Genomic DNA, 24,969 nt, shown 5'->3' with positions numbered 1-24,969 from the left:
AGCCAGTCCCATTGACCAAGGGAAAGCCAGCTTAGTCCCATTGACTGAGGGAAAGGTTTTCCAGGGGAAGCCAAAGAAAAACATGGCCAATGCTTGGTTCTTAAGTTTCAGAAGGCAGGTCCAGGTGTAATGTGGGAAGGCTGTGGAAGGACGCAATTTCTTCTAAGTTGACCCAGCCATGCCTTTGTATCCTGACTCTCACCCTTAGCCAGACTAAATAAAGATTCCATGGACTGGGGGGGTAAGGTGAAGACCGTACTGAAGGAATCTGCTGAGAGGAGGTGGGGTAGCTAGAGGCTGCCATGTCTGTTTCCAGGTTTGGTTGGAAGTCAACCCCTAATTTGAGCTGAGGAGTGGTTGCTGTTCTACTTTTTGGCATCTGGTGAGGACCTCTTGGTGACAGCAGGCAGGAGGAGGCCTGTTCTTCATCTGGAGGAGCGATGCTCAGTACTTTGCCTAGGTCCCATGCAGCCCACTCCCAAGGTCCCAGGGCACTTATCCATCACCTCCATGCCCCAAATGGAAGATGGAGCCTGACACTTGGGGTCTTACCAAGTGAGGGTGGTGGTAGACGCCCAACTCGTGTCACACACTCAAATTCCCTGGTGACCTGCCCACCTCTCATCCAGGCTGGGCTCCCTGAGGGCTAGCATGTCTCGTGTGTATATTTCTCTCTGGATTTGGCTACTTCTGTATATCAAGGGAGTAAAATCTGTTGAAAAGTTTATGGGTTCCATATGTCTGTTGGGAGATTTGGGGGGCATGAATTGTAGGTGACATTTGGGCTGTTATGCTTACTTTTCTTTGGTTTTCACCAGATTCTTAAAGGAGCTTCTGGTTCAAGAAAGTTGAGAACTGCGGGAAAGGAGGATATGTAAGGTAGCCCACAGGTAATAAAAACAGTGCCCAGTCTGGGCCAAGCTCTTTCATATGTTGTCTCATCCCAACCTTGTGAGGTCAGTGCTAACCACATCCCCTATTTCCACACAGGGCAATCAGCCTCAGGCCTAAGTAGCTGGTTCAGACAGTGGAGCTGGGCCTTGAACCCAGGTACATGCTCAGAGCAGCCCTGTGTCCCCTCCTCCCACTACTTCGTCACGGGATGCACTATCCCTAAGACATCCAGACTTCTCTCACACACCTATTCTGGCTTTGTCACTCTAGAATGTTCTATAACATTATTTGATTAAATTTCACTTTTCCTTTTAGTTTGGGCTGATCATCACCTTGAGTAATATGTTTTTTCATGCTGTAAGACATAAAATTCTTTTACTCTGTCATAAGCTTGTGTCTTTCTTCTTCAAGGTGGACCCTGAGTCCTAAAACCCTGATATCTGATGAATAGTACCAAATTTGTTTTGTCTTTTTACTCAGATTTTTTAAACTTCATATATCAAAGTAATGAATTAAATAACTAATACCTCTGCAAACAGCTACCACTTATTGGATGTTCTCCAGGTGACTGGCATGGTGTCATTTTTACCCTCATGATCTCATTTGATCCTCCTAATGCCCCTATGAAGTAAGTACTATTATTATCCCTATTTTACAGTTTTACAGTTAAGGAAACTGAGGTTTAGAACCCATGGCAGGAGTGGGATTTCAGCCCAGAGCTGCAGGATTAACTACTACCCTTGCCAAGCCACTTCCTTCTTTACTTCGGTTGGTGTAAAGATGTATCCCTGTGCATGCCTCAGGGGTGACAAACGACCCAGCAGTATTTGGGTAGTTAGAGATGATAAAGTAGGCTGCTTTGTGGCCAGTTGTGAGGTCAGAGCAGAGAGGACATGTTCACTCCAAGGGCTCCTGAGGAACTCGAGGCCTTCCTTGGGGTAGATAGACCACAGTGAGGCAGCCTGGAGAGGTCAGCATAACGCAGGCCCTGGCTGGGGGCACATATGGAACCTAGCCCTCTACAGGGATGTGAGCCACTGCTTGGCCAACCTTCCTTCTGGAAAGAGGTAGGAGGCTGCCACTGCTTCTTTGTGCTGCCTGGGTGGCCTCCAAGAATCAGTAATGTGTGAGGTCATTGTAACTGAGCACCTCAGGAAATACCTTTGGTGACTGTGGCTTCAGATATCTGAAGTCCAAATTATAACTTGCATTTGCCCAGTGATTCACAGTTCAGTATTTATGCCACAGTGATCTCATCGAATCCTTTGTGCTTCCTGCTAGGCTGTGAAGGTCATGTCCATTTGATAGATGGAGAAACAGATGAGAAGAGGCAGGTAAATTGCCCAAGGTCACCCAGAGCCAAGACTTGAAGCCAGGTCCTACTGACTCCAAGTCCCATTCACCAGGGATTTTCAAACTTCACGCCGTGGAGCCCTCAGGTGCTTGGGGTAGGCGAGGGGAAGGGGCTGAAGACATGGAGGAGGAGGAGGCCAAGGGGGCGAGGCTCTGTCCTCTTTTCTTCACTTCACTGCAGACTGCACTTGTATCAGGATTCTGTGTCAGACTTGTTTGAAAGACTTGTGTTGCTAAGCAAATGTTTCCAGAGGACTATCCCAAACTGTTCCTTCTTCTCTGGGAATTGGGTGCAGGCTCTTCCTTCCCTAGGACTCCCTTTTCTCTACAGCAGCAAGAAGAAACCTACTCTCTGTTGGAGGATATACTCAACCCCAAGATGGCAGCACAAGGGAGGAGAAAATGTACTGCACAGGGATGTAGCAGATCCAGGTCTTAGTCCTAGGTTAGTGTGACTTGGCAAGTTATTTACCTCAGTCTCTCCATCTGTAAAGATGAGGGGATTGGCCTAGATAATTCTGAACCTTGTTTTTTCAAACAACTAGTGAATCTGGGGTATCATGCTTAGTTCATAGGATCTTAAACAGAGGTGAGTCACTTGAAATTGTATGAAAATGTAATTTTTTTGTATGTGCATTTTTTAATCTGGAAGGTATATCTATAGCTTTCATTAGAGTCTCAAAGGGGTCTGTGATACAGAACATCTAGCTTCTCTGGACTTTTTCTTTATTCTTCTTTTTTTGGCAGATATGCTGGGAAATCTTACTTCTCCTTGGGGAGGGGGCTCAAGTTGTAAGAATGGTGTGAGAAAGCTATTTGCAGAAAAGAAACAAGTGTAACATATAAAGATAAGCAGAGCTAAAAGATGGGAGCTAGATGAATGATAAGAGCCAGTGAGCAAGCTAACAATACTGTTTAAGCCCCTTGATCCAGCCATGCCTGATACCCCTACACTTTTCAGCTAAATGAATGACTGCCCCTCCCCCATTAAGGGATTTTTCTATTTCAATCGCCTATAGAATAAATGACTGATGTGCTAATATTACTGGGAGAAGCTCTCACCATTTGAAAAATTAATGAATCTCAACTTAGAAAAAGCAAAGCAGGAAGAGAAAGGGACTGGGGTGGGGGTTTTCCTCTTAGGCTCTTTTTTTTAATTTCAGGGAAGAAAAATGCTCCCTGTTTTGTTCCCTATCCATTATTCTTTTAGCAAACTGGTGGCTTTTAGAGGCAGAAAAGACCTTAGAACCAATCTTTTTTTCTTTTGCGGTACGCGGGCCTCTCACTGCTGTGGCCTCTCCCGTTGCGGAGCACAGGGTCCAGACACGCAGGCTCAGCGGCCACGGCTCACGGGCCCAGCCGCTCTGCGGCACGTGGGATCTTCCCGGACCGGGGCACGAACCCGTGTCTCCTGCATCGGCAGGCAGACCCCCAACCACTGCGCCACCAGGGAAGCCCCTTAGAATCAATCTTGTCATTACATAGATGGGAAACCAAGATCCAGAAGAGATGTGACCTTCTCAAGGTCATAGAGTAAATTGGTAGCAGCGCTGAGACTAGAACGGAAGTTACCTTCTTCAAGGTATGCTCCTCTTCTCTGCGTGACTTTCCTCAGTGCTTCTTTCCCAGGCAGGCTGGCCAGTTAGTTAGCCGAGCTTAGGAGGGTTCCTGTGCCAATAGGTGTTGCATTGGCATACGGATCCTTATCTTGTCCAGAAAATTCTGCAGTCTGGCTCTCTTTTTCAGGTTCCATGGGCACAGGCAAATAATGCAGTGTTTGGTCAGAAGATGCTGGAGGAGGTAAGGGACCAGTCCCCTCACAGGTGACAGGCCCACCAAGGGTGCTGGCCTGCTAGCTCCAACTAGGATCCGGGTCCTGGGGATCAGGGCCAGGCCAGACATTGCCCTATGTTGTCCACAGCAGGAAGATTTGGATATGGGAACGGTCAAAAGCAGGCAGGAAGGATTCATGGGACAAGTCCAGGGCGTCACTTTCGGCCACAGGGTCAGATTTGTTTAGCCCTGAAGGGCAGGAATGGCAAAGGCAGAAACGGGGTCAAGGGGGGCCGGCACAACCACTGCCCACAGGGCCGGCGGGAGAGACAGGGGCACACCTTAATGTGAACGAAAAGGCAACTCAAGATCTGCCTGCCACCCCGTTCACAAACTACTCAAAGCCGCACAGAAGAAATGACCTTTAATGTCCGACTTTGCTTCCAACCCCGCCAAAGTGCCACCGTTCAGTGAAGTACAGGAGGGGCTTGCGAGGTACTAAGTCACGAGACAAACAATGCCCTGGGTGCCTCCTGGGCACCCACTCGCTCTGCCCCCGCGCGGGCGGCCACACACACGCACACACGCAGACCACACGTACACCGCACAGACACACGCACGTGCACCCACGGTTAAATACATGTACAGAGGGACTCGTTTAGATATATACACAGAGAGAGAGACGGAAATCCCGGCTGGCGTCGGGTCTCCCAGGCTCTCAGCATGCTCGGCCCAGCTCTCCGCGCTGTACCTGGCACCCATGCCCCTGCCAGAAAAGCAGCTGCCCCTCTCCCCGCCCCCTCCCCCCGCTTCCCCGTGGGGCCCGTGTCTACCGGGGCCGACACTCCCCTCCCCCCCTCCGCCCGCCCGCCCCCCACGATGATTGGCTCCCCAGGGAAAGGAAGCGGTGCGTGGGGCCCTAAAACTGCCCGGGCGCCAGGGGCATGTTGCTTTTGAAGCCGGGCTGCCCGTTGGCCACGTCGGCTGCGGCCTCCTGGCCCCCGTGGCTGGCGTCTCCGTCGGTCCCGGGGCTCTCGTGCTCCGCCAGCAGCTTGAAGGTGAAGAGCGGGCTCGAGTCGTGGCGGCCGCGGCGGCCCGGGGGCTCGGGCGCGGGCAGGCTCAGGAGGGCGCCAGGCGCCTTCCACTCCGGGAAGGCGCACAGCTCGACGGGCGGCGGCGCGCCGCGCCCCAGGTAGCCGGGGCTCGGCGAGGCCGAGGGTAGGGTTCGCTGGCTGCCGCTCAGGCAGCTGCCGCTGTCATCCAGCGAGTCCTTGCGCGACTGCGACCGCTCCAGCGAGCCGCCGCGCGTCCACGGCCGGTAGGTGTAGGCGCAGCCGCCCAAGAGGCGGCGACGGCGGCGGCGGCGGCCGCCGCGGCACTGGCACCCGAGGATGTGCACGAAGGCGCGCTTGAACTCCTTGCTGGAGCACGGGTAGATGATGGGGTTGAGGCAGCTGTTGAAGTAGCCCAGCCAGAACACCACCTTGAACACGGCGTCGGGGGGCTTCAGGGTGGAGAACAGGGAGCCTGCAGGGGGAAGGGGTGGGGTGGGTATGGGCAGAAAGACAGACAGCAGTTGGTGAGTAGTCAGACCCCTCTCTTCGATGTGATCGGCCCAAACATTGTCAACCTGTGGCATTCCTGCCTCCAGGCCTTTGCCCAGGCCAGTTCCTCTACCTGGAATACTGCCCTTTACATCTCAACATAAATGACTCCTACATTCTTTTTTCAGGCCAATCTCCATCACTTAAACTTTGCCCATAAAATCTTTTCTGATCTAGCTAAAACAGCATTCAAACTCCCGTATCTCTAGATTTCCTAGGGCAGTGCTTACCACTTTCTACTCAAATGATAATAATAATCACCCACAATTGTACAGCTCTTGGGTCTGAGGCACTGTATTGGCGCTTTACCTGTATTATTTTATCCTTCACAAAATGCCATGAAGTATTTTCCATGGCAAATATGTGATGTATTAAAGACCTAAAGGTGAAAGGTAAACCTTTATAAGGTAAAAGAAGACAAGGTAAAGGATGATCTTACTGATGGAGAGGTGAAGAAAAACAGCTTAACACTTCAAAAAGTAAACTATGGGGCAAGAATGGGAGAAGATTATTTACAATGTCTAAGACAGTCAAGGCATTGATATTTAGAATATATAAGGACTCCTGAAAGTCAACAAGAAAAAGACAGCATTCCTAGTAGATAGTGGGCAAAGAAAAGGAACAGGCAATTTACAAAGTAGGAAACCCGAGGTCTAATGAGCATATGCCAAGATGCTCAAACTATTAGGCAGTCAAATAAAGTGAAAACCACAGAGTGATAGAACATCTGTTAGGTTGGCAAAAATTAGAAAACTCGATAGTGCCAAGTACAGACAAGGGTGTGGAGACATGGGAAGTCTCCTGCTGGTGGAGGCAGAGGCTGTGAAGACCTTCTGATCCCATTAGGAATATAGATACCTCCTGACCCAGCAATTCTGCTCCAGGGCAGAGCTCTCAAAGAATTTTCACACAGGTCCATCGGGGGCCATGTACGACTATGCTCAGGGTGGTGTTTATGGTGACAGAGAGTTGGAAAACACCTGGGTGCCCCTCACTGGGAATTATGGAAAGGTAGAGTGGAGTACATGCATAGCACAGCAATTATGCAGTACTTAGAAGTCCTGGATGACATGTCCAAAAAGCAATATGGAAAGATCTTAAATACATTGTTCTTTGTGAAAAAAGTAGGAAACAATGAGATTTATAGCATAATATCTTTTGTTATAAGATACAGCCAACCACACACATCTTCAAAAACATTTTCAAGTTAAAAAATATTATACATATCAAATACAAAATGGGTGCCTAAGGGTGAGGCAGAAGGAAAGGGGAATAAGGGATGGGAATAAAAGGAAATAAATCAATAAAGTAAGAGAGAGGCCTGGCTTAGATCGATGACAATGAGGTGCTATGAATTGGGAAACATGATTAACTCATCCCTGTGAATTTGAGGTCCCAAAGCATTTAATGGCAATATTAAGTTAAAAACAATTCCATTTTAAATGCAAGGCAGTTGAGACTTGGAGAGGTTAGATGACTTGCCCCAGGCCATGCAGCATGTTTGTAATATAGCTGGGATTTAAACTCAATTCTGTTTGAATATGAAACGTGATTTTTTGTTTTTCTGTTTTTAATGCTATTAATCATACCCTCTGTGGAAAAATGAGAAACTATTAAAAAGCAAAAAGGAAAGAAAAAATATTTTAAAAGCACACATACCCATAATGCAGAGACATCACATTTTGGTACATAAACTTTCAGATTTTTTTCCTGTTGTATATATGTATGTAAATGCTTTAAAAAATGCAAATATACTTTACAGAACATTTCGTAACTTCAAACCATGTCCCTAAGCCAGCCACTCCACCTGCAGTACAGTGACTTTTGTATTCCTGTCTTATCTCCTCTGTTACAGTGTGAGCTTCCTGAGGGCCTGGTCTTTGGGATCACCTTTGAATCCATTTGTTGAAGGAAGAACAACTGAATGGGAGAAATCTTAGCAAATCATGAAGTCCAACCTCCTCGCTTGGCAGATGGAGACACCGAGACCCAGAAAGTGGCCGAAGATCCCACAGTTGTGGCATAGATGCCACAAGAATCCCTATTTTGTATTGCCCTTGAGTTTCCCCCCTGTAGCACTTGCCCTTCTTGATTATTTGAGCTTTGGCTTGTTGTTACAGGGAGCCTCCAACTTCTCTGCTTGGCAATGCAGGGGTGGTGGCTGGGGGGAGATGGCCAGAGTTCCTGGTGCGGGGTTAAACCAGAGAGGGGTTAACTTGGAAAGAAGGTTATCCATAATCCGGGTAAGTGCTAACTATACATACAAGTATGCTGACTCTTCTCAACTGTGGGTTAGCTCTAGGTGGGGGGGCCAATGAGGGCGCCACCTCGTGGTCTGATTTGTGACAAGGCTTGCACCATTAGGTTTTTGTCCCACTGTCCCAGATTCTCCTTTGGAATAAGACACTGGACAGAAGGCCCCACTGGAAATGCAAATATGACGTGTGAACACCTAGTACCCATGATGGGGTGAGTTGTTTCTGCCCTGGGGGATGGTCTTGTTTCTGTCACTGAGTCTAAAGGGCATAGTTAAACTGGTCTTGACAAAAATGGGAAACTGGAGAATAAATTTGGGGAAGTGGTGAGAGGGAGGTAACACTCTGAAACCTTGTGAATTACCCTGGACGGTAAATGCTGGTGAGCGTGTGCACAGGTAGGCACACCACCCATGAGGACATGTTAAGGCCTGGGATAGAGGCTGGGAAGGCACAGACAGCTGTGGCAAAGGTGGGCAGGATCCAGAGCAGGAAAGCATACTTGCTGAAGACAAACTTGTAACTCTGCTTGCCAATCCTGTTGAAGATGTTAGTAAAATGGTCAATAAATGGCTTAAAGGGTGTGTATCCTGAGGGACCAGCTTTTAAAGGATACACAAATAACAATAGTGCTAATAGCTAATATCAGAACCGTCAATCACATTGTGTGTGCTCTTGTACACATCTTACACTAAATCCTTTACACCATTTGCGCATTTAATGATCACAGTAATCCCTAGATGAAAAGACTACAGTTGGTCCTATTTTTTTTTTTTAAATATTGACATATGTCCTGAATTTTTAAATTTATTTATTTATTTATTTATTTATGGCTGTGTTGGGTCTTCGTTTCTGTGTGAGGGCTTTCTCTAGTTGCGGCAGGCGGGGGCCACTCTTCATCACGGTGCGCGGGCGTCTCACTATCGCGGCCTCTCGTTGCGGAGCACAGGCTCCAGACGCGCAGGCTCAGTAATTGTGGCTCACGGGCCCAGATGCTCCGCAGCATGTGGGATCTTCCCAGACCAGGGCTCGAAGCCGTGTCCCCTGCATCGGCAGGCAGATTCTCAAGCACTGTGTCGCCAGGGAAGCCCCAGTTGGTCCTATTTTATGGATCAGGACACCAGCATATAAGAGTCGTAGCTTTTTACATTTTTATATATTCATTCATTCATTTGTTCATTCATTCATTCCACAAATACGGAGCTCTGCTAAGTGCCAGGCATGAGGCCAACCTGTGGGGATACAGACAAACAGGGGTGTGGGCTCTGCCCTGTGGCAGTCCACAGGCTTGTGGGAAGGCTGATGCATTCACAGTTCATTGCCACAGAACACACATGGCTTTATGATAGGGGCATAAATATCATTCTGTACCCCTGTGCCACGTGGCATTTCTTTCTAGGTTCTTCTTCACCTCCATCACAACGGAAGCACCTTGTCAGGGATAAAGACAGTCTGGATCTTTGTCTTTATTTTCTTACAAAGCACTCTCCAAGGACCATGGGGCTGAGATGTGCTCAGCCAAAGGGAAGGGGGTGATGCTGACTTTTCTCATGGCATTTACTTACAGCCACAATTTGAGTTTGGGCTCCCCGAGTTACTTGTTCCTCTGAGAAGAAGGTCATTCTTTGCCTTCAGCCGCTTTAGGCAATGTGGACTGGTGACTTGAGCTCAGAGCTTGGGATCACAGAGGCCTGGTTTTGCATCCTTTTGGTGTATTGGCTGTTTGACTTTTGAAAAGTTAATTGGCTCTCTCAGGCTAAATTTTCTTATCCATAAATTGGGGATAACATCTGCTTCATAGGGTTATTCTGAATACATGAAAATATCCATGTAAACATACGTGACACAGGGTCTGGCACCCTGAAAATTCATAAATGGTGGCCATTTTCCAAATATACTTTATATCCTGGCCCATTCATTGCCCTCTTCCAGGAACTCTGCTCTGATTAACCCTACCCGACTCAGACTGAATTCTTCATTCTGTACCCCACAGAACATATACAATCAGACCTTATTCTGTTATTTTATTGTTTGCCTGTTAATTAAGCCATCTCAGGGCTGGCTGAGTCCTTGTTTACCACCCAGACTGTAAATTCCTTCTGGGCAGAAACCATATCTTTATTTATTTTCTTTTCCTTTCCAGATTTGTATATTTTTATTACAAAAGTGACACAATGGAGAATGAATAGGGGGAGCACAGAGAATTTTTAGGGGAGTGAAACTACTCGGTATGATGCTATATTGGTGGATATATGTCATTATACCTTTGTCAAAACCCATAAAATGTACAATACCAAGAGTGATCCCTAATGTAAACTGTGGACTTTCGGTGATTATATGTCAGTATGGGTTCATCACAGTACCTTCCTGTCAATTTGAATGTGAACCTAAAACTGCTCTAAAAAATAAAGTCTATTGGGCTTCCCTGGTGGCGCAGTGGTTGAGAGTCCGCCTGCCGATGCAGGGGACACGGGTTCGTGCCCCGGTCCGGGAAGATCCCACATGCCGTGGAGCGGCTAGGCCCGTGAGCCATGGCTGCTGGGCCTGTGCATCCGGAGCCTGTGCTCTGCGACGGGAGAGGCCATAACAGTGAGAGGCTCGCGTACCGCAAAAAACTAAAAAAATAAAAAACAATAAAGTCTATTAAAAAAAACCCTCACTGACCCTTAAAAAACTAAAAATAGAGTCACCTTATGATCCAGCAATCCCACTCCTGGGCATATATCCAGAAAAGATGAAAACTATAATTCAAAAAGATACATGCACTCCAATGTTCGTAGCGGCACTATTTATAATAGCCAAGACATGGAAGCAACTAAGTGTCCATCAACAGATGAATGGATAAAGAAAATGTGGTGTGTGTGTGTACACACACACACACACACACACACACACACACTGGAATATTACTCAGCCATAAAACAAAATGAATGCCATTTGCAGCAACATGGATGGACCTAGAGATTATCACACTAAGTAAGTCAGAAAGAGAAAGACAAATACCATGTGGTACCACTTATATGTGGAATCTAAAATGTGGCACAAATGAACTTATTTACAAAACAAAAACAGACTCACAGACATAGAAAACAAACTTATGGTTACCAAAAGGGAAGTGGGGGAGGGATAAATTGGGAGTAGGGGATTAACAGATGCATACCACCATATATAAAATAGATAAACAATAAGGATTTACTATATAGCACAGGAAAGTATATTCAATATCTTGTAATAAACTATAATGGAATAGAATTGAAAAAAAGAATATATATATATCCGAATCACTTTGTTGTACACCTGAAACACAATATTGTAAATCAACTATACTTCAACTAAAAAACCCCTCACTTACACCTGCTAAATTAAAAAATTACATATTACAAAAAATCTATATAATATACAGTGAAAATCCTTTCTTCATTTAAGTGGACAGGACCAGAGTTAACAGTTTTGTTTTTATCCTTTCAGACGGATCTTTTTTAATGGGGTCATACACATACCTTTCCCCAAATTCCTTTCTTCACTTAGAATACATAAAAGATATTTCTCCATGTCACAGCATTACATTCTGTCCTCTGGATATATAGTAGTTCACTAAACTCTTTCCTGATGATAGTCAAGTAGGTGATTTCCAATTTTTGGCTATTACAAACTGCAGTAATGACAAGCCTCATGCATTCCGCTTTTTGCAATTTTAAGTGTTTCTGCAGGCTAACCTCCTTCACGAGCAATCACGGAGTCAATTCCACATTTAAGTCCCGACAGCTAGCCAAATTGCCTTCTGAACTGGTCGTACCAATTTACCCTCCTCCCATCGACTGTGTATGAATGTGATATTTTCCCTACACCTCCACAACTCTGGGTGTGGTCAGTTCTTAATCCTCATGTGTTTGGAAGCTGAATAATGACCTCACCTACCCTCTTGTTCCATTTGCATTCTACTTTGCTTCGTCCTCCTGCAGACCCCAGCATGTCTCTCGCACCCTGAGCAAGCCCTCAGTGACTTCTGACAACGACTGCCCTTTTCTCGTTAGATTCAGATTCCTGGGACAGAATCCTGGTTCTCTCACCAGACACATGACCCTGGGCAAGTTTCATACTATACCTAAGCTTCAGTTTCCTCATCAGTAAAATGGAGCTAATAAGAATACCACCTTCCCTGGGTTGTTGTGAGGATTAAACATGGTAAAACATGTAAAGTTCTTACTAGCTTGTTGGGTACCAGGTTCCTGCCACCTCAATCAACTCTGCATTAATGCTTATTAACCAAATAATAATTATTCCTGTAAACCACTCATTGGGCTGGAAATCTAATTACAGGAAACCTGTTTGATAACTTGATGTATCATTTTGGGTAAGTTGCTTTCCCTTTCCGGGCCTCAGTTTCCCTCCTTTAAAAAAATGTATTTTTTTATTTTACTGAACTAGAGTTGACGGACAATATTATGTTAGTTTCAGGTGCACTACGTAATAATTTGACATGGTTTCCCTCCTTTAGTTGAGTGGTTTGATCTGAGTCCTGTCCAGCCTTAACATTCAGAGTCTCCTCGAGGCCAGAGCTAGAAGCCCTGCCCATCTCCAGACCCACCACAGAGGGGCAGTGCGGGTCAGGGACTGGACTGCCAGCTGCCTTGGATTCCACACATATGTTGAACCCTTCCCTCCTCCCTCACCTGCCAGCAGCACAGCAGCCACGTGGATTAGCGGCCCTGCTTGCTACGCCAGCCTGCCCTGGGGGGGAGCCAAGAAGCCCTCGTTAATTAGGGAAGGTGCTGAGGCCCTTGGGGCGTGAAAGCGGATTGGTGACAGGGATCTTTTTCTCTGGGCACCCAAACAGACCTTTGGGGGCCAATGAAGCTGCCAGGAGAGGAAGCAAATACCAGTGGGAAATGTGGGTTCCTGGAAGCCTGCTCTCTCTGCTGGAAGCCAGGGCTATGCCTGCTCTTTGCTAGGGCCACTAACTCGCAGTGCATGTCCCTGAGCCTGTCTCCACTTCTCTTGCTCATGAAATGGTCCCACGCTCTTTGCCCTGTGTCTTAGCATCATGGCTTGGCAGGACTCCGAAACCTTCTTCCTTAACAGAAGGTCAGTCAGGGTGAGTAACTTGCTCAAGGTCACTCAGCTGGTGAATGGCAGAACGATGGCCAGAACCTGTTCAAATGTCCTTCAATTGATCCAACAGAGATTTATCGAGACAATGGAGTCCAGTGGTTAAGGACCTGTTCAGACATCACAGGCAGGTACAGCTGGGTTCAAGTTCTGACCCTGACTTCCCAGATGAGTGAACTCGGGGAAACTACTGGAGCTCTGTTTCCCAGAAAGTGGGGATGGTGATAATTCTTTTCTGCATGGATGAGTCGAGCTTAGGCTTGGTAAGTGCCTGGCATGTTGAAAGCACGCAAAGCTGTACTCAAAGTACAGTTTGACTGCTTCAAACACAACCACTGTTACTATTGCCAACACTGCTATCACTGCCAGTACTACTGCCAAGAAGATGAGGAAGGTGGCGAACAGGATTAGATCTCCCATGCAGACCAGGCCTCGGGACTCTCACCCTGCTGCTCTTTCCAATACAGGCCCAGGAATGGGACTCCAGGTAGTTCTGGAACTTGATGAAATTGTACGTGATGTTCATGCATTCTTCTGGGGGGGAATCCATAGCTGTCATCATGGGCTTGGGTCAGCACCCCTGAAAGGGTTAAGCCTCAAGTCTAGGCTAGAGCCGTCTCAAGTCTAGGGCTTCCTAAGCATCAGTCATTCTACCACCCGGCCCACCCGTTACTTAATGCTTTTCTTTAAATCAACTCACTTTTGGTATCTAAGCTAAATTTTTTTTTTAAAAAAGGAAGCTTTCTATCATCATTTAAAAACCTGCACCATTTGCTATAAACAGAATGCAATGGTAGAGAAAAATAAGATGAAAACTAAACAATATTAGTACCTCTGGATGCCTCCATACAGTAGTGGGCCTGAGCCTGCTCCCTTTTTCAGAAAGGGAGATTAGCTGGGGTTGAGGGGTGTTGAAGACTTGCTGGCCCTAAACTGAGAGGAATTCATTCCTCTTTGAGGACCCGAAGGATTGAAAGAGAAGTGAACAGGGAATATTTTCTCACTGGAGAACCCAGCCCCTGGCACACAGTAGTGCTAAATAAATATCTGTTCACCGACCGACCGATTGAATATGTGACTCAGAGTTTTTTGTGCCATCTCTAGCTGTCACTTCAAGCTATCCTGCACATCACTCAGATCTGTAGTCATTTTGAGTAGCATTATGGGTGCAGCCCTGGGAAACCGCTTGCGGGAGGCCACATGGCTCCACTCGGTTGCCTCTTGCTAGCCTCTTACTGAGGTTTTTTAAACAGGTCAAATGAGACAACACCTCTGAAAGGGCTTGGAGGGGTTGAAAGCTGCACACCTGGATGGGGTGAGCAGGAGGCAGAACTTGAGAGCGGAGGGATGAGGCAGCAAGCAGATGGTGCAGTGAGCCCACTCACATCACTTGGGCTTTGCATGCCTGAGGGCGACTTAGAGGCATGGTGAAGTGCAAGGATCAAAAGCTAAACTGGGGACTTCCCTGGTGGCACAGTGGTGAAGAATCTGCCTGTCAATGCAGGGGACACAGGATTGCGCCCTGGTCCCGGAACATCCCACGTGCCGCGGAGCAACTGAGCCCGTGCGCCACCACTACTGAGCCTGAGCCCTAGAGCCCACGAGCCACAACGACTGAAGCCCCTGCTCTGCAACGAGAAGCCACCGCAATGAGAAGCCCACGCACCGCAGGGAAGAGCAGCCCCCGCTCACCGCAACTAGAGAAAGCCCGCACACAGCAATGAAGACCCAACGCAGCCAAAAACAAATAAATAAAATAAATATATTTTTGAAAAAAAGCTAAAGCGGAGCAGGACCAGCACAAGGAGAAGGACTTCTTGGCTAGACCATGGTCCCAATGGGTCACCTTAAGGTGCTATTTAACAGATCTGAACAGTGAACCTCCCTCCACTCTTCAAAACCCCAGGGTTTGTTTGTGGAGTAGTAGCTACTATTTAACAAGCTCTTATCCTGTGTCAGCCACTGGCCAAATGCCTAAACATCTTTATGCCCATTACTCCTTCAACCTGTCTGTTCCCAAGGCAGCCCAGCATGACTGCGCCTGGCACGGCTCTAGGGGGCGCCATTTCGCACTGCAGTCTATAGCGTTCCTGGTGACTGGGTCCAACCTGCCGCGCCCGCTGGAGGCCACAACTATTACACTTGGGGGAATGGAAGGCAAGTTGCTCCAGGTCACAGACCTAGTGGGGGATAGAGTTTGAATATGAATCCAGGAAGCCCTAACAGAAGCTGTCAATCACTTCCAATACAGTTCATGGGGAAACAAAATACACATGTTGGTGTGTATAAAGGACAGGAAAAATATACATGAAAGGAGACATCAACCATGTATATCTTTGGGTGGTGAAATTATGCATGAATTTTCCCTCTCTGGGCTTTTTGGTGTTTTCCAACATTTTCTCCATAAACACGAATTAGTTTTGTAATTGGGAAAAATCCAATGAATATTATTTAAAAAAATGAATCAAAAGATACTGTGTTTATGGGGTCCTAGTTATATGTCAGCCAACTATCTTATGTTCTATTTCATTCAATCCCCCTGACAGTTCTACGAGCAAAGTGGGATTATCCCTACTTTACAGATGAAGAAATGGACCTGCAGCTAGAAGGCAACACTTGCGCAAGGTCCTCCACAGGTAAGAGAGAGAGAGAGGTTAGAAATGAGATTTTTTGTTGTTAAGCCCAGCAGCCTCCTCTGTTAGTTCCTGATGTGCCTGTCAGTTCCCTGATGTGCCTTATCCTCTTACTATAGGGCTCTTTAATATTCCTTCATTAAATACCGGTTGAAGGAATGACCAGTGGGTGGGCTTGGAGACTGCAGCAAGGCATAGGGGGATGTAAAGCATCATTTATCTGGTCCCCCCAGGGCTGGGTGGTTTGTAACATCCCTCTGAGCTCTGACATTCTGGGTCTGTAGGATTATAAATTTGATTTGACTTATTTCACAGTCAGCATCACACAAGCAGACATCTCAAGGGAGCCAGTGGGTGGTGAAACCATTTCGATCAGCTTGTAAATACAGTGGAGCTCCCTTTCAATGTGGCTGTTATTAGGAGCACTTGGCTACACCTTTAGCCAAGCCAGGTCTCCCCAGTGGAAACAGTCTGGTCCAAAAAAAATTCAAAAATTGAAAACACTAGTTGCTAATTCTTTCAGCACTGGCTTTGTGAAGGAAGTTTCCTTGGATTTGGAAATTCCCTTCGAGGTTTTTCCATTTTCATTTGCTGCTTAACCCTGGAATGAGATCACAAAATTGTCTAACAAATACAATATCCTTGGGGCCAAAGAGACACGTTAAGATTTACAGCAAATACTGAAAACAATAATAATCACCAGAGCTACCATTTATAATGAACTAGGAACCAGTTATTAGGTACTATGTTTACAAATAATTCTCTCATACAATCCTTCCAGAAGCCTTGCTATTAATATATCTCATTTTACAGATGAGGAAACTGAGGCTTAAGACATTAATGAAGTCACATGTCTAGTAAGTGGTAGAGTTAGGATTAAAGTCTAACTCTAAAGTCTACTCACTGGTTCTTACTCATTGTTTAATAATAAGAAAAAGAAGCTACTATTCATTTCCTTAAGCACCAGGCAATTTCTCCCTCAACTGGGAACAATCTTTCTCTTCACCAAATTGTCATAGTATTTTATCTGAGGCTAAAATATGGCATTTATTACTTTCTATATTGAATTACAGTTGCTTAGGGCTATGCCACATCTCCTCAGATTAGACTGTGAGCTTCTAGAAAAAAGAGTTCATGTCTGATTCTTCTCTTTCTGCTCAAGGCCTAGCACAGTGCCTGACACAGGACAGGCACTCAGCCAACATGTGTTACAAGAATAATATTAGTAATAAAAATGACAAAACCAAAAATACGTTAGCCTCTGGCTACTCAAAGTGAGGTTCATGGGTAAACAGCATCAAAATCACCGGAGTGCTTGTTAGAAATGCAGAATCTCAGTGATCCAGTGAATCAGAAGCTGCTTTTTAACAAGATCCTGAGGTGAGAAGCATTGCCTTAGTCCACATTATAATTTTATTGTAAAAATTGTTTTCCTGGGTGTCTTGGGCTTCATGATGGGCAAAGGCTGGGTTCAGAACCACCTCACCATGGGATTGACTTCCTTGTCCCAAACCCTCCAGCGGCTCCTGTAGGTTATAGGATAAAGTTCAAACTGCTTCGGCTGGAATTGAAGACCTGCTCAACTTGGCTGCAACGGACTGATTCTTTACAACACGAGTTGACCTTTCTGGCTCCTTTCCCTGTATCTACTCTGTCCACTGGTCTGAGATGCCCATTCCTTTCCCCTCCTCCTCTCCATCCCTTCCAGGCCTGGCTCAGATTCCTCCTTGTCATAACCACAGCCCATGATGCAGAGCTTCCTGTGAAGTGTGAAAGCAGAAGGAAGGAGTGAGTAGGCTGTGAAGACCTGCTCAGATCCAGGTAACCCGACACACCTTAGCTAATTTCACTCCCACAATAAGGCATGAGGGAGAACTGGGTTCTGTAATTCTCAATTTTCAATTTACAGATGAGGAAATAAAGTCTTCAAGTGTATGGAACTCACCCGATGTTACACAGCTATTAAATGGTAGAGCTGGTATTCAAACCCAAATCTGCCTGGTCTCAAAGCTGGGCAGTTTTCACAACACATGATACTGCCTCTCAACTCTTAGAATAGTTCTGGTTGGGGGAAGGCTAGAATTATTTACTTCTTATTTATAATGGTCTTTCTATATATTTTATATGGTCATTAAAACACAGAAGCCAAGAATTTTGTGGCACTCTACCTCGACGGTTCTTAACCTGAAAATGCTGGTTATGCAAATAATTTAGCATCATATAATTTCAGGGGCTCACAGACTCACTGAATCCCATCCATGGGTACCCAGGAGGTGCACAGTCACCAGATTAAGAGTCTTCTGCTATTCTCTCCACAGAATTCTATCACAACAGCTGTTGAACTTATTTATTTAAGAGTCTGTCTTCCTTGTTTACAAGCTCCTCAAGGCCAGGGTCAACCTTACTTTTCCTGTTTCTCTAGCACCAAACACAGAGCTTGGGTTATAGTGAATGTGTAAAACTATTTGTTGAGCACATAACCTCCTCTTCATGTGCCTGGCTCAGTATCTGGTTCATAGTAGGTGCTAGGTAAATGGTTGTGGAGTGATTCTCTTGCTTATAATGTGCTTCCTTCCTCTTCTTTATTTAAATGGTAACCACAGGCCAATGCCCAGTCAGTTTTCATCTTCTTCCTGAAATCTTTCCTGACTGCTCCAGGCTTCTTCTCCTATATTTCCCATCAAAACAAAGGCCATACCACATGGATTCATATGGAATGTCATTCTTAAGAGATGTGCCACTTGTCTCTTTAGGCAGCATCAAAGCTCTTTGAAGACGGAGTCTGTGTTCTGTACTTCTAGCACAGGACTGGGCATGGGGTCCGTGCCATCAGTTGCCTGCTGGTTACTTGATGGACCCATTCCAACTTCAAAGAGGGAAGCGACCTCTTGGCTTAGGCCCAGAGTTGGGAGCAGATGGGATGGAGGACTTTCTGCAGCACTTAAGGGTCTATCTTTGATGCCAAACTGAGTGTGTTCCATGCTTTGACCTCAATGGCAATTTCCCCATAGAACCCTTTTAAAACTGAGTGTTGGGGGGAACGTATGTGAAGGAAGCGATACAACTTTATGAAGGGGCATAAAAAGAAGACATGTATAAATGGAGAGACATAGCTTGCTTTAGTATAGAATGTCTCCAAGAAAACTTCAGTTCTCCCCAAATTCATCTGGAAATTCAAGATAATCTCATTAAAATACCACCAGGTTTTTTTCGGGGGGGTGGTAGAGAGGGGAACCTAAATGATCCCAAACGAAATATATGGAAGAATACAGATTATAGAAGAATAACCATGAAAAAATAGCCAGGTCAATTAAAATAAATAAAGAGGAATGGTGGGAGTGGTGTGGGAAGATGGGGAAACTTACCCATACAGAGAGTAAAACCTATCATAAAATCATATCATACCATAAAAGTAATTAAAAAATACCAGGGCAGGAGGTGCAAGAAAATGCAGATAGATCAATGAAATTATACATTTATAAACAGAACCAAATATCCATGAGAATTTTATATGCCATTTCAATGCCTGTGGGGGAAAAAACAGATTATTCTCTAAGTGGTGTTAGGACAACAGTCTCTAGCTATTTAGAAACAAATAAAGCCGGATCTCTACTTTCTTACATTAAAATAAACCCAGATGGATCTAAGATTTTAAATATTAAAAGATTATTAAGATATAAGAAGATGGAAGTGAATATTTTTTATGATTTTGAAATAGGAAGGATCTTTTTAAGTATGACAGAAGTTCAGGATCCATAAAAGAAAAGTATTGCTGCGTTTGCCTAGACATTTCTATAAGGTCATAAACTTTGAAAACAAACTTATCAGAATTGAGAGAAACATTTGTAAATTAAAGGACAGTAAAAGGAATATTTCTAATACACAAAACTCTCTTTCAAATCAAGAAGACAAAGCAACTCAATAGAAAACAAAGCAAATCATATGGATGAGGAAATAACAAGAATAAGTACAATGGACAGCCAGTGAATTAATGAAAACCTCATGAAATCATTTACAAAGCAAATAATGCGAATTAAAAAGCAGCAAAATATTTCAGGTCTATTAGTTTGGCAAAAGTATGAGAAAACAGACATTTGCATGCATTCTGTGTGGGGCTACAGATTTTGGGTGGAAAACTGGTGTTATCTGATACAATTTAAATGAGCATAACTTTAGCTTTTGATGTAAGTACTCAACATCCAGGAATTTATCCTACATAAGTACTCTTAAAAGGGAGCAAAGATAAAAGTACAGGAAACTGCAGTAATGTTCCCCCCAAATGGGAAATAACCTAAATTCCAGCCATAGGGGATTATGAAATAAACCACGTAGCATTCACGCATTGAAAAACCATACATCTATTAAAATGGTAAGCTAGGTCTACATGGAATGAGGCCCATGCCAGAGTTAAGTAGAAAAAATCAAATTTCAGGAGAGAATGTCTAATATCTGATTTTTATAAAAAACATTTTTTGTGTGTGTGCGCGTGTGTGTGTCTTCATAGAAAAAAATCTGGGTGAATGTGAAAAAAACTGTTCATAATGGTTATCTCTGGAGGATGGCTGTATGGGAAGATTTTCACTTTTTATTTAAAATTCTTTTTGCAATGAACAATCATTGCTTTTGTAATTAGAGGGAAACAGGGAGAGAGGCAGGCGGGAAAATGAGAGAGAGAGAGAAAGAGATAGAGAGAGTGGTTGAGAATATAGGGGGAAAGACCCAGCCTAGGGCTAGAAGCTGGCCGACCTTTATTCAGGGTCATCACAGTTCTGGGCCTCGTTTCCTCATGTATGAAATGAGGGGGTTGCATTAGCTACAGGGGCTCCCTGCTTCTTGGATTGTCAGCTGTGTTCACTCCATTGCAGAGGTGGAACAGATATGAGGGGGAAAAGCTACAGATATACCTGTGGCCAGAGTGTCTTTGAGCCTATAACAAAAAGGCTGTGCAATACTGGATGCTGCCCTCAGAGGGAGCAGATGAGCCTGCTGCTTGGCTGAGAAGCTCGGTACCTTGGGATGAAAGGCTCCAGAGAGAACAGGGACAGTTACTGGCTTTGGGGAATCAGGCGGTAAAACGCTGAGATTGGACCACTTAAGCCATTAGGCACCGTGCAACGCCTTTCATCCCTTCTCTCAGCAGCTGTCCACTGACTCCCCTGCCTTCCTCTTTCTGACTCATCCCTCTGATCTGTCCTTTGGCTGGTGGTAATCCAAACTTTTTCCTATAACCACTGGCTTGCCAGGTTCAGGTTGGGACCCCTGCACAGCTCTGCATCTCCTCTCCACTTGTCAGGCCTGGTCTGGGATGCACTCCTCCTCTGGGGGCCACACCTGGGCGTCATGCCTGCCTTGTCACCTGCAGCCCTTAGAGTGAATGATGCCAGCCTGCTGTCTCTAGGGCGTCTTGTCTTCTCACCAGAGCCCTCGCCTGCCTTTCTTTATCCTGAGGGCCAGGCACATCGCTGGTGTCATGAATATTGTATGATGAAATGATTAGTCTTTGCCACTGCATACGTGCCGCTGTCCAGATTTTAGCAAAGCAGGGCCTTCTCCTGCTTCTCAGTCCAGGTCCACAGACATGCCATAAAATGACCCTGAAATTGCTGCCCTTTCTCATAGCTCGAAGGCTCCTCATTGCTAGGAAATTTGCAGATGCAAGTGCCCGAGGGACAATTTACTGCTCAACTCAGAGATGGCCTATAGGACAGAGAGCTGGCTGGGCTTGCTGCAGCCATGGGAGAATGTTTTCTGAGAGTTTCCCTGAAGGGACAAGATGTAATTCAGTATTTACTGCCTATGCTGTTTATATATGTGTAGCCCAGACATCAGCTGGGGGCCTTTCCACCCCTTGAAAGCTAGGCGAGATGATTGTGGATGTCCCTTTTCCATAACCCTGGGATGTCCAAAGCCCTCCCTCAAAGTCTCTGGATTCCTGGAGTGGGGCAGGGGGAATAACTTCATTCCCACCACTCTGCTTCTTGGGCTCTATTTCCCTTGATGCCTGCTCTGCTTATACAACCTGGAAGCAGTGATTTCACAAGAGGAAAATTACCCGCATCAGATGTTTAAGGTACTCCTCAGTGCTGGGCTCCCTGGCCCCCTCCTTGTCCTCTCTCACCTCAGCTCCTCTCCTCGCAGATTGCTCCAGGAGTTCCAAATTCTTATTGCTTTTTTAGGCAATAATTTCTGTTCTCTCTTCTGGTAGCTTTGGCATCAGCCTTGTTGAGGGCAGCGAGGAAGAGGGGCATGGAGGTTGTGATGGGGGGGAAATGGGTTTCACTTTCTACCTTCAGCTCTATTTAAGATTTTTCCTAAAGACAGTTCCTTTCCTCAAATTACTAGATTTTCAGAAAATACAATTTCTTCACCTCTTTCATGTAAATATACATGAAATATATTCTCAGTTTGATGCAGGTTTTTAGATTATTGCTTGCAGCGGGAGGTCCCCAAGCTTTGTCCCACTTTACAGAGAGTCTTTACCGAACATCCCTTAGGTACCTGGAACTGGTTGAGAATTTAATCCAGGAGATTAACATTGACTGGGGAAGCAAGGAGATTTCAACAATTATTTTATTCAGTACCTATAAGCCGGTGAGGTGAATACAATTATTATGCCCATTTTATGGATGAGAAAAACTGTGGCTTAGTGCAATTAAAGAAATTGCTCAAGATTACACAGTGGTGGAGATAGGATTCAATTCCAGGTCTGACCCTGGAGCAACTGATCTTTCTGCACCTCAGTGCTGATTCCCACAGACTGGGGACTTGTTATATCCCTGGAACGTTCTGTGTGAAGGCACCTAGAAGAAAACCAGGAGGTGCTGGTTACATGTTGGGATGGAGAGATAAGTGTGGGTGATAGTTTGGGAAGGAGGAGTTACTTGACTTTGCTACTTTCAGAGAACTTTCCTGCAAAAACGATTTCATCTTTGCACATTTTGAGGAGACAGGAGCTGGAAAGGCAGGGAATTGCATCCCCTTTGTGCATGAGGGTGCAACGGCAGTGGGGCAATGTGTCTCAGAGAGCTGGTGACCTCAGGATGTTTAGAGCCTGAGAGAGGAGGCCTGACTTCCTGTGCAGTGTCCTGATCACAAGGAAGGTGGAGAAGTCGTGCTGACTCTCATGATAGTTAGAAATGGACTCAATGTTTATGATGGTGCCCAAGAAAATACAGAAGATGGTGGTGATCTGAATTTAATAACGACAACAATAAGAATAGCAGTTACCGTCTACTGGGAGCTTACAGGAGGCAAGCACTGTATCAAACTCCTAACATACATTATCTAACTCTGTACTCAAAACATTTCAATGTGGGAGGTAGAGTTACTGTCCCCATTTTACAGATGTTGAAATTGAGGCTTAGAAGTAATTTGCTCAGAGTCACAGAGATATTAAGTAGTAGAGTTTCTGCTCTCCCATCTTCTGCTATTTGGACCTGGTGAGGAAGGCCATCAAAACACCAAAGACTAAAAGGACATGTAAAAACACTGAGCAGATTCCACAAGGGAGTACAGGGTGCGGGGGGAAACAGAAGAGCCATGTTTGGGTGTGAATATACTAGTTTTCAGATGACTCATGTTCCCAGCCAAATCCAGGAGGGACTGTAATTATTTAGAATTGAAAAGTCATCGTCTGCCATCTCCTGGCCTTGTGAATGTAAGTCCCAGGGACCCAAGAAGGTGGGAGGAGAATGGATGCTTAACTCACAAATCCTTCCATCATCTGTAGATGGGCAATGCCAAGAACATAAGCGAGAGGACAGGGCATAGGATGGAGAAAAATTAATAAACAGAGATCAAAAGATAGAGTTAAGCCAGACAATAAAAGGGCAGAACAGGCCCCTTTCCCATCACCACCCCTCCTCACATTTCTGACAAGGATATGGTGGTCTTGTGCAAAATGAGACCCCAAGGTGGCCATGGGCGGGCAGCAAGGACAGGGCAGCTCAGGTTCCAGCCTGAGGAGCTGCCTGCATCCTCTGTGTGTGTCTCGTGGTCTGGTAGCCCTAGCCTGTCTATCCAGATGGAGCTGAATTCTCCACTGGGTCACCCAAAAGGTGACCCAGTGAATTAGCAGTTCACTCCAGAGTGCTAATTCCTCTGTCCACCTCCTTCCTCTCAGGCTGGGACCAGATGTTCCACCCCCAATTCTGAAAATGCCACTGAGCCTCAATGGATCATTATTAAACACGGCCCCCAAAGCACATGCTCAGGCCAAGGAAAGTTCCCAGAAAAATCTTCCTGGCAAAGCAGCATCACAGCAGATGGATGGGCAAGGTCCTGGCCCTCATGCTCCCCTCCCCTCTTGTCTTCATCCAATGCTTCTGATAGGAGAGGGGTGGGTAGGGTTGGCGGAGGCTTGACTGATCTGGGATGAGGCTTTCCAGACCATAACGGAGCAAGATGCGAGGGGAGATCGTGAAAGACACTAGTGTGTGAAGAAGAGCATTTGGCAGAAGGAGCCTTGTTCTTTGGAGGCTGCTGAAGCGCACCAATGGGGTCAGGTCCAGTGATGGCCTGTCCATCTGCTCGGAGGTCTTACTGGTTTGGTGGAGGACAGCATGACCTCAGGAGAGAGTTTTGACCGGGGTACCTCCACTCCACAGGGCAAATGAACCATTTTAGTGCCTAGGTATTTTATTCCAGCCTCTTCTGATCTGGTTCCTTACACTGCAGGATTGTTAAAAAGAACAGTCTGGTGAAACCAGCATTTGACTGGGTTCATTAGCCCTGTTTTTAGTTTTAGTTTCGGTATTGTTGATATATCGATCCTCTAGCAAGCATAGGAGTTCTTACTGGTGTCTGTGAACTCCTGAAAAATATGGGGTTATTTGATGTGCACATGTGCATTTTCTGTGTAGCTGCTTCATAGCTTCCATCAGATTCTCAAAGGGGCCCATGTACCAAAAAAAGGATAAGAACAATTGGTTTAAAGAAAATCAATGTTTCAGTTGGGAATTGGGTTGCACGCATGCTCTAAAGAGCATGAATAAGCTATCAGAAGTCTGAGCTTCATTTCTCTAATGACAATACAAATTAATAGTGTCCTGTGCTGGCGATGATGCAAGTGAGTGAGCATTCATATCCTGACGGTGGGAATATTGATTGGGACATGCTTTCTGGAGGGCAATTGGACGATATGACTCAGAGACCTTACAATATTATGTATTTAGTTATCCTGAAATTACAATTCTAAGAATTTATCTTAGTGATTAAGGGTGCTGCCTCTGGAGTCATTACCTATGTCACTGTGGGCAAATTACTCAACCTCTCTACTCCTCAGTTTCCTCACCTGTAAAACAGAGGTAATATTACTTATTCATAGGACTCCTGGGAGGGTTAAATTAG

General features: G+C 45.5%; 1 protein-coding gene across 1 annotated transcript in view; it reads right to left on the bottom strand.

Moving 5' to 3' along the window:
• Window positions 1–4,427: 4,427 nt before the first annotated feature.
• ADRA1B (adrenoceptor alpha 1B) overlaps window positions 4,428–24,969 on the bottom strand; it is a 60,685-nt gene continuing 40,143 nt past the window's right edge. Inside the window, exon 2 of the mRNA XM_089909625.1 lies at window positions 4,428–5,547. Coding sequence (XP_089765751.1) covers window positions 4,940–5,547 — 608 coding nt within the window. The 3' untranslated portion in view covers window positions 4,428–4,939. The remainder of the gene's footprint in view (window positions 5,548–24,969) is intronic.

The sequence above is a fragment of the Delphinapterus leucas genome, chromosome 3, assembly GCF_059928025.1.
Source record: "Delphinapterus leucas isolate spDelLeu-1000000601 "Yukka" chromosome 3, BTC_Dleu_Yukka2, whole genome shotgun sequence".
Lineage (NCBI taxonomy): Eukaryota > Metazoa > Chordata > Mammalia > Artiodactyla > Monodontidae > Delphinapterus > Delphinapterus leucas.
The sequence above is the reverse complement of the archived record's forward strand: the minus strand, read 5'-3'. Positions and strand labels throughout refer to the sequence as shown.